We start from the raw sequence: 8928 nt of genomic DNA, 5'->3' as shown, positions 1-8928 counted from the left end.
AAGAAATAGGTCATCAGCGGTCATCCGGCGGCAGGCCCCATAGGTGCAAGAAGATGTGGGTGTTCGGATACGGGTCTCTCACTTGGAAAGTAGATTTTCCCTTTAAAAGAAAGATAACGGGCTATATCAATGGTTTTGCGAGAAGGTTCTGGCAAGGGAGCACAGACCACCGTGGTGTACCAGGAAAGGTAACGTTAAAACTGAATCGTGTGGCACAAATTATTTTGTTGTGGTGGGTGTTCGCAAGCGTGGCAATTTTACCGGCATGTCAGCATAATTTTGCGGCTTCCTGGCACGGTGTGATACAGATACTGTATATATAACGTTAGATCCCCCCTCCCCCAATATTTGCTGCTCTTGCTCAAAATCGTGCAATTGATTTGATGGTGGAACAACTGGCGTGACCTGAGTTTACCGACCAGAATATGTAGCGGCACCGTTATATTGCTATAATGCACCGCGCCGTTATATTGCTATCATGCACTGTTACGTTACGTTACGTTACGTTACTATAGACTGTATGTGTACATCTAGAAACGTCTCGTTAATCATGTTGACTACTAGTATAATTTCTGTCTTCCACAGCCCGGCCGGGTGGTGACTCTTGTGGAGATCCCAGAGGTAAAACATGCACCATTTTTATAATTTGAATTTCAGGCCGGTGTCATATTTCTGTGAGAATGGTGCCATTAACGTCTTTAACATGGATTTTTATATAATATAACAGAAAATAGATATATTTAGATAAAGTTCTGTTCTCTTTCACAAAGGGGGTAATCAATAACGTTAATCCTGTAACATGTATTCAGGCAGTTCATGACCCATTTGGGATGAATTGATTTTTTTTAATAGTGGATGAAGATGATGATGTCATAACAAGACATTACATGTCATATTGTAAATGTAGCAGCCATTTTGCATAACATCTTACATAATATTTTTGTAATAAAACAGTTGTTTACAGGGGTGGAACTGGCCCGGCACCCAGCATAGCACTTGGTATCAATGATTTTACTAAGTCATCCTGCCTGCATAGATTTGCTTAGTCACCCAATGTATTGTTTGGGTGTAGCCCCAGGGCTATCTCCAGGACCCGTCCTTCCATCCTGGGACAGAAATTTGCTTCTTGGGATGAAAAAAAAATTCACCCCGTCTGTCCCAAAAATCAGAGCTTCCTGGCTTAAAATTGATAAAGAAGTATTTTGTTAGCTTAAAATGACAGATTTTACCACAAAAATCAACAATACGGGCTCCCAAACAATGAGTGGGACAGCCCTGTGTAGCCCTCTCCTTGTACTTATTGTAAAGAATACAAAGTTACAGCAGGGAGGAGATACCTTCTTCCTTGCCAGTGTCTCATGTTTATGTGCTGTCCACAGGAATCTGTATGGGGAGTTGCATATGAAGTAGCAGACGAAGATGTTGCCAGTGTTTCCCAACACTTGGACTACAGAGAAAAGGGAGGATACACGAAACATTCCGTCCTGTTTCACCCTGCAGACACCTCCATCCAACCCTTCAATTTACTGTTGTACATAGGAACTGACACCAACCCAGAGTTTTTAGGCGATGCCCCCCTGAGTAAAATAGCAGAACAAATAGCTAATTCTGTCGGACCCAGTGGGAAGAACACTGAGTATCTGTATCAACTAGCAGAAGCCATGAGGACCCTTGTGCCAAACAAACCAGATACTCATCTACTTGAGCTGGAGAGACTAGTTAAGGAGATAGAGTCATAATAACTATAGAACACCTGGAGTTGGAGTTTTGTACATCCCATATAATTCTTAGGATACTCTTTGAAAGAAACAGATAAAGCTGTATTTCTAAGTCCTATACTGTTACTGTTACTCACTTACATTTTGCAGCTTGTATTTCGGTCATTCTTGCTTTTCTGTTGTACCTACGGAAAGTGAAGAGCTACTTATTGTTTAGTAATCATGTAGTAAGTGTAGTTTTATTGATCCAACTTTGACTGAAAATGAGGTAGTCAGTGGATGATTTAGTGGTAAGATTAAGGATCTCCATGTACTGTTCTATGTATTGTAGAGGTTTTAAACTGGACTGATGAAACAAGTACATCTAGAATTGGAAGAAGTGGAACTTTTCCTGTATTTTCCATGTCAGTTCAATGTCAGTAAAGTAACAATTGCCTTGTTTTCACTTGTCAATCCAATAAATTTTCTTAAGTTTATGAAAGTTGGTAACTCCTTATCAAAACCTGTCTCTCCACACATCTTTCATGTTTTATTTGACATTTATACAGAAAAGTAGGTTCCCGGTATTCTCCCCGACTGTCAGCATGTTAACTGGGTTGCAGTTGGAAAATAGGAAATTTGAGACAGATCAAATGAACTGAATGGAATGAGAAAATTACAACAGTTTGGAAGTTCACTTTTTCCAACAGCCACACGTGCTGATCTGCCATATTGCAGCCAACAAGAATGACTCAACATTTTGGCGAATTGGACCATGATACTATTGCACAACAGATTTCAGAACTTAACAGAAAACCTAGCAAAGCAAAATAGTTGGATCATTATCTTACAGGGATAAGACATCAAATCAACATTTGCTACATTGCATTTTAATTTTCGGGGCCATGTATGTGTTGAATCAAGAGCCTTGGTTGAATACATGAATGTGTACTACTCGTGAGAGCGCACTAATGACTAATGCAATTCACGACAGGGCCGCACGAGGTCGCCTGGCAGCGAAGTGCTGCACGCAGAGGTCAGGCAGGTCACAGGTCGTATCCGTGTTTACACTTGTCAGCTGGTGCGGAATGCTTTCGTGGCGGAGGTGTCGGTTTGAGAAAGTCCAGGTCTACAGATGTGGATTTTCGGCTATGGTTCGCTCATTTGGAGTGTGGACTTTCCCTACCAGAAAAAGTTGACAGGTCATATCAGAGGGTTTTCCCGACGGTTTTGGCAGGGAAGCATTCGTTACCGAGGCAACCCCGGCAAGGTAAAGACACAGTCACACAGCAAAACCTATTGGCGTTTACGGTAGCATATAACACATACATCATTGTAATGCACATAACGGTATTAACTTCGTGTGGTGATCAGTACTGGGGTCCACTATATAAGCACCTAGTACCTGACTAACATCACGACAGAAAATTAAGGCAGAATAGAAACGTCTCAGTTTGTACGGCAAACACATGGCCGACTAACGTCAAGACAGCAAATTAAGGCAGAAACTTACATTCTCAGCTCTTTTATCAGAGACCAACAAACCGTTTTCTGCTAAATTGTCTCTAACCATTCTGTATGTATAAAGTTTAGAGACTTACTAAAAGCCCGACCTCATCACCAAGAACAAATCATAAACAGCAACCTTTGCACACACAAGTGTATGTTACACTCAACGTCTGTATGTCGCAGCTAGTCTGGTCACAATAAAATTATCTTGTGATCCGGAAAACATCCACTAACTTTATCCCTTTCCTTTCAGCCAGGGAGGGTGGTGACACTGGTAAAGGACCCCGAGGTAAGGGCAATTGAAAGTTTCTTCACTAGTTTGGTTTAACTATGAGCTCGAGGGACATGATCATGAGTGTCCATCATGAAGGGAGGACGAGTAAAGGATAATAGGGCAGAAACGACCAAAATTGGACCTATATGATATTCTATGTGCCTTATACATGTAGTAGCACTTCAGAAGAATGGTAGCTATTTTCGATTTTCATCTTATGTAAATCAATATAAAACAAATTCAAAATATGAGTCTCACACTATCTTACACTGTTTTGGTCAAAGTATCATCCATTCTCCAAGACAGAGCCTTGCCTGCAGCCTTACACCTTTGCAAGGCTCTGCTAAACCAGGCTGAGGTTTCCACTTTTGTGGGCGCGGCCTCTAACCAGCTGTCAGCCAATCAGAGAATCTGCTTTTAAAGATATCATTTTGGCCATTTTCTGATTACTAGTAGCTGACAGCAGGTTAGACCAAGGAGGACAAAAGGCAGAGATTTCAAGCTCTCTCCTTCTTATTTCAACCTCCTTGGTTAGACGCCACGCCCACAAAAGTGGAAATGTCAGCCCTATTTAGCAGAGCGTTCCAAAATATTGTATAGGCTACGATGACACCAATGAAGTAAAAAAATTGTATATCTAATAAGGTTGCACAAATTAATTTACCAAGTACTTTTTACTTATTTCTCTAAAGGACTGTGTATGGGGCATTGCATACCAACTTCCAGAGGACAATCTGGACAGTGTTCTGGAGCATTTGGCCTTCAGAGAAAACGTCTACTACAAGGAATCTGTGCTCTTCTATCCAGTGGACCCCTCCACCCAGCCCTTTGATGTGATGGTTCATGTCAGTGTGAAAAATGAGAACAACCTGCACTATTTGGGACCTGCCTCCCTAGAAGACATGTCACAACAGATAGTAAACAGTTCTGGGTGTGCAGGGAGAAACTCTGAGTATGTGTACAAACTAGCTGAGTTCATGAGGAAAGTGGCACCAGATAAAAAGGATGATCAACTATTTAACTTAGAAAGAATGGTTAGAGAAAGGGAGGCAAACTACAGTGAGTAGATAGTCCTTAAGCTTTGACCCAGTCAGTAGTCAGCATGCAGTTTAGCTGGCACAAGACTGTGTTGAGACAGGACATATAGCCAAAGGTCCTGAATGAAGTACATGCCATTATATATAACGAGACATATACATGACTGCATTTTATGTATTCCTCTAGTCAAGATATTTGCACTGTTGGTCGAAACAATATGAACAATTTCATACATGATTATTGATTTGTAGGCTTTGGCTGTGTTAAAAACTACATGTAAATATAAATACATAAAAGTCAAAAATAAATGGCACCAGTATCACTAGCCTGCATTGCAGACTGTTTTCTTCTTCAAGTTACCGTTTTCTTATTACATACTTTTTTCTTACAGCTTCCCTCTCGGCCAGCTGTAAGAAGAAAACGGTAATTTGAAAAAGATAACAGCAGGAGGGAGTTTGCAACAGAGGCTGCAGTATCACAACAATGCATGATCATGAACTTTTCATCTAATATATAATTTATTGAATGAAAGGAACTACTGCTATGTGGTCTACAAAGCCCACAGTACCATCCCTGTACCCAACTGGCTTTTGAAGGGGGGATGGGCTGGTTTCTTTTGCTTTGCCATATTGTATATCAAGAATGTCACAAATCATGAATAAAACAAAACTTCCACCATTAGCGTCTCATCTGTGTTCAAAGCTGCCTTATACAAATCTGTTACACTTCCAAGTCTTCTTGAAAATCACTGCCTTGTCAGAAGTTCTGCAGTGTGAAGTTTGGTGTCAGCTCGTGTCTGGCAGGACCTTCATCATCCAGTCTGTTCTCTGTTCCACACTGGGAAACCTTCTGTACTTGGGGAAGATGCCACCTGGGGCTGGGGGCCGGGACAGGCGAGTGCTGGACGAGTAGCCAGGGGTATTTGGGGGGGCTGGCGGTGGTATACTTTCTGAGGGAGGGATATATTGTGAAGGTGGAGGGGGTATGTGTCCAGGAGGCGGTGGTGGATGGGGTATGTGTCCGGGGGGTGGTGGTGGAGGGGGTATGTGTCCAAATGGTGGGGGTGGAGGGGGTATGTGTCCAGGGGGTGGTGGTGGAGGGGGTATGCATCCAGGGGGTGGTGGTGGAGGGGGTATGTGTCCAGGGGGTGGAGGTGGAGGGGGTATGTGTCCAGGGGGTGGTGGTGGAGGGGGTATGTGTCCAGGGGGTGGAAGTGGTATGTTTTTAGAGGCAGGGGGTGTTTGAGTAGCAGATATAGACATGTCCTTCATACTATTGCTGGGAGGATCAGTCAAATTGTTACTGATATGTCCATTGACAGAGTCCTCAGAAAATACATCACAATTTTGTGCTCCAGAACAGCTCACAGCTGGACCGTTTGGCTGCAAGTCCATGGTAGTCTTCTTGAAGTTGGGAAGAACACTGGCATCAAGCTTCTTCAGCTGCTCAGGGACACAAAAGGTAGACGTCAGACCAAGACACATGACTAAAGACTGGAAGTGTAGGTGGTCACATTTGTCCTAACAAGGTTATAGTAAAAAGGCTGTCTTTGGTATTGATTATCTGCAGATCTACCTTTGCAAACATGGTTTAGAAAGTTTAAAAAGGCACTAACGGTATCATCTATGGACATGTTTAAAAGTTTGCAAGTATCTCAGTGCCGATGAATTCAAAGCATTTACCTGTAGTGAGCATTCAGGATATTGAACAGAGTGGAAACATTTTCTATCAATAGATCTTTGCTCACTCCAAGAACAAGAGATAAAAAAACATTGAATCCAATATAATTACCACACAACTCAAGGTAGCAACAAATTCCTTACCAGACGTTCATTGATCTTGAGTGAGCAGGGTTTGAGAACTGACACAGACTTGCTGTAGTTGTATCCTAAACGTTCATAAAAACCCTGTTTGTCATGGGTGGACAGGTACACCTTCTTGAACCCAAATCTGTCAGGGAAAAAGACAAGGTTTCGATAATCACATTCATCAAGATGTGATAAGAGACGGACTACATGAGACTGTTATACTGGATGCATAGTTAACCTTTTCGTCCACTTTATTACTGTTTTTGTTGTTTCTAAATAGAGACTTCAGTTGTCTGAAGTGTCGGCTAGAAACAGCTGCTGCTCCAGTGAACTGGACATGACCTAGATGTCAGTACAGCCAACATGTGGTATGGGCGTGGCCATCTGGCTAGATGGTCACAAACAGATGTAACATAACCACATGTCAATCAACCTTCACCAGAAATAGTCCACAGCAGTGCATGTGGAGCTTTCTTGTTCAGGACCCTTAATACACCAATGTTTGATGTTTGTATTAGTTTAATCAAAGAAAAAGGATGGGCTGTTTGAATAACAATGCACACCCTGATGCTACAAAGAGACATGCAGCATTATAAATCTGTACCCCCACCCTGGGCCGTGCTGCCCCACCCACCTCTGTGCTATGTCCTCCATGTTCTCCATCAGTCTCCTGCCCAGACCACGCCCCCTGTTCTCTATTGACACGACAACTGTGATGCAAACATGGAACAATACAGTAAGTCCTCTCAAGGCTGTCCGTACTGGTAAATGTAAAATAATTGTAACAAACGTTTTGTAACTTTACAACCCGTGCGATAGCTAACCTAGAAGCCAAGCTGTTCCCAGGGCTCATACTGGCAGCTCTTTGGGCAGCCTGGCTTCCACAGCTGGTTATACAATAGCAAACTCTTCCATACCTTTTACTTGTCATTGAATATCATTAGTAGTTCACACTTGAATGGAAATGAACACACAAGAATTTAGCCCTAGAACTTAGAAATAAAAGGAACATTTAGGATTTAATGGCAATCTAATCATCAACATAATCCCTTTTTGTCAGGCACAGGTCCTATACATACAATGTCTTTGCCCAGGGAAAATATCCCTAACACTTGTAACAGGAAAACTACTTTGACCTCATGAGGTCCTCAGAATATGTTTCCATCATAATGATATTCATAAGGAATCTCTTAACACCACATGACATCTCACCTGACTCCACCACCACACTGTCAGCCATGCCCAGCACCCTGCTGATCTTACAGTACCCCACCACTTTCTCCCTGCCTGATCTGCTTCTCTCCAACATGACAATACTACATGGCAGGTCATCATTGGACTTTTCTAGATTCCGTTCCCTAAAGAAAGATGGGACAGAAATTGGTCAGCTCTTAGGTCGACATCAACTGAACATGTGTGATCATGAGAAAGAAACAAGAGCTGGTGCAATCTGAACATGCTTGAAAATGTCATCTCAAAAGAGATGTTGCAACCTTGTTCTTTTCAATTCTTTCAATAATTTTCAATTAAGGTTCCTTGTTTATTTTACAAACTTGAGCTGAATATCCCTGTATTCCAGTGCATTTTTAAAAATACAACATTATAGTGTGATAGCAATCATAAAGCAGTTTGTCTACTGCTATATTTGGCTGTTACCTGAGTGCCTGGCTTCTAGGCCATTCACTGTTGAGCAGCTCAACACAGCACTGGGTCAAATCCCGGCGATTGTGCAACAACACAAACTCTGTGTCCATCCTGAAACAGTAACACCAGCGCATGTACATCCATCTATAGTTTATATAAATAGCTTAGGTCAACATTAACAGAATTTGTCCTGTCTGCCCTTGACTTTCACTTTTGTCCACAATGAGGTTCAAATTACTTTTTTTGTAACTACACAGACTGAGAGTACTGACTTACGTTACAAATACTACTATAATTTTAGTTACAATTATCACTGTCTTGATCATGAATTCCTTGCACTAGATATGTTAGTTACCATCTCAGTGTATAACGGTAATATTACGAACCACGAGGTTACAAGCACACGGAGACTTAAACTTGTCATTGGACAACGTTACAAATTAGACGTTGGGGTTTGCCCTGCCTTTATACTAATTATAGTACACTTAACTCTACGGTCACCCCTCCCACCAAGGAGGTTTAAATAAACCTCCTTGCTCCCACTAAACGCATTGCATGCAGTAAAACGTTCAACTTACTTTTACGAGCAGCAGTTTACTTCAAACGGGTCGGGACAAGAACGTCTTATCAGTCTGAGACGGCACCGGATCGGACCAGTATTCAAGCCAGCACGGATGCCTTTCATACTCTCCTAGTGCGCGAAGCTATGCTATGCGATGGCTGTAGACACAGGACACTTCATCCATCTGTCATCCAGCTGACTGAATAAAAACTTCCAGGGTCAAGGGTCAGAGTTTACGCTCAGGGAACACTATCTGTAGTACTGACCATAATCGTTAGAGGTCGCCCTTACAGCATCACACAGCTCATATGCACATATTATCACATATTGTCATGCTAACAAATTATCGGAACAGTGCAGAAAAGAACATACTAGGAATTCTGGCTTAATTCAACC

The 8928-nt window shown here is 42.1% G+C and overlaps 2 protein-coding genes across 2 annotated transcripts; one reads left to right on the top strand and one right to left on the bottom strand.

The window, feature by feature from the left end:
• The first annotated feature begins 10 nt into the window (after nt 1–10).
• Nucleotides 11–5196, top strand: LOC136431976 (uncharacterized). The gene is made up of 7 exons (XM_066422985.1): nt 11–188; nt 586–621; nt 1380–1736; nt 2267–2270; nt 2816–2967; nt 3460–3495; nt 4173–5196. Exons 1-7 carry the CDS (start codon nt 54–56, stop codon nt 4545–4547), a joined length of 1095 nt encoding a protein of 364 aa, XP_066279082.1. The 5' UTR covers nt 11–53; the 3' UTR covers nt 4548–5196.
• On the bottom strand, nt 4677–8778 carry LOC136433295 (N-alpha-acetyltransferase 80-like). The gene is made up of 6 exons (XM_066425350.1): nt 8549–8778; nt 7983–8081; nt 7539–7684; nt 6961–7036; nt 6342–6468; nt 4677–5960 (listed from the first exon to the last, which is right to left on the bottom strand). Exons 2-6 carry the CDS (start codon nt 8078–8080, stop codon nt 5304–5306), a joined length of 1104 nt encoding a protein of 367 aa, XP_066281447.1. The 5' UTR covers nt 8081; nt 8549–8778; the 3' UTR covers nt 4677–5303.
• Between the last annotated feature and the right edge of the window lie 150 nt (nt 8779–8928).

Source organism: Branchiostoma lanceolatum, chromosome 4, assembly GCF_035083965.1.
Source record: "Branchiostoma lanceolatum isolate klBraLanc5 chromosome 4, klBraLanc5.hap2, whole genome shotgun sequence".
NCBI classification, from domain to species: domain Eukaryota; kingdom Metazoa; phylum Chordata; class Leptocardii; order Amphioxiformes; family Branchiostomatidae; genus Branchiostoma; species Branchiostoma lanceolatum.
This window is presented reverse-complemented; position numbering and strand designations above follow the sequence as displayed.

Bases quoted from the DNA above. Each gene is read 5' to 3' on its own strand.
- LOC136431976 (XM_066422985.1), top strand. From the start codon at position 54: ATGTGGGTGTTCGGATACGGGTCTCTCACTTGGAAAGTAGATTTTCCC. The intron at 189-585 runs GTAACGTTAAAA...TGTCTTCCACAG, and splicing joins ACCGTGGTGTACCAGGAAAG to CCCGGCCGGGTGGTGACTCT. The intron at 2,968-3,459 runs GTAAAGACACAG...CTTTCCTTTCAG, and splicing joins ACCGAGGCAACCCCGGCAAG to CCAGGGAGGGTGGTGACACT.
- LOC136433295 (XM_066425350.1), bottom strand. From the start codon at position 8,080: ATGGACACAGAGTTTGTGTTGTTGCACAATCGCCGGGATTTGACCCAG. The intron at 7,685-7,982 runs GTAACAGCCAAA...ATCTTTCTTTAG, and splicing joins CCTAGAAGCCAGGCACTCAG to GGAACGGAATCTAGAAAAGT. The intron at 5,961-6,341 runs GTAAGGAATTTG...GTCCCTGAGCAG, and splicing joins TCAAGATCAATGAACGTCTG to CTGAAGAAGCTTGATGCCAG.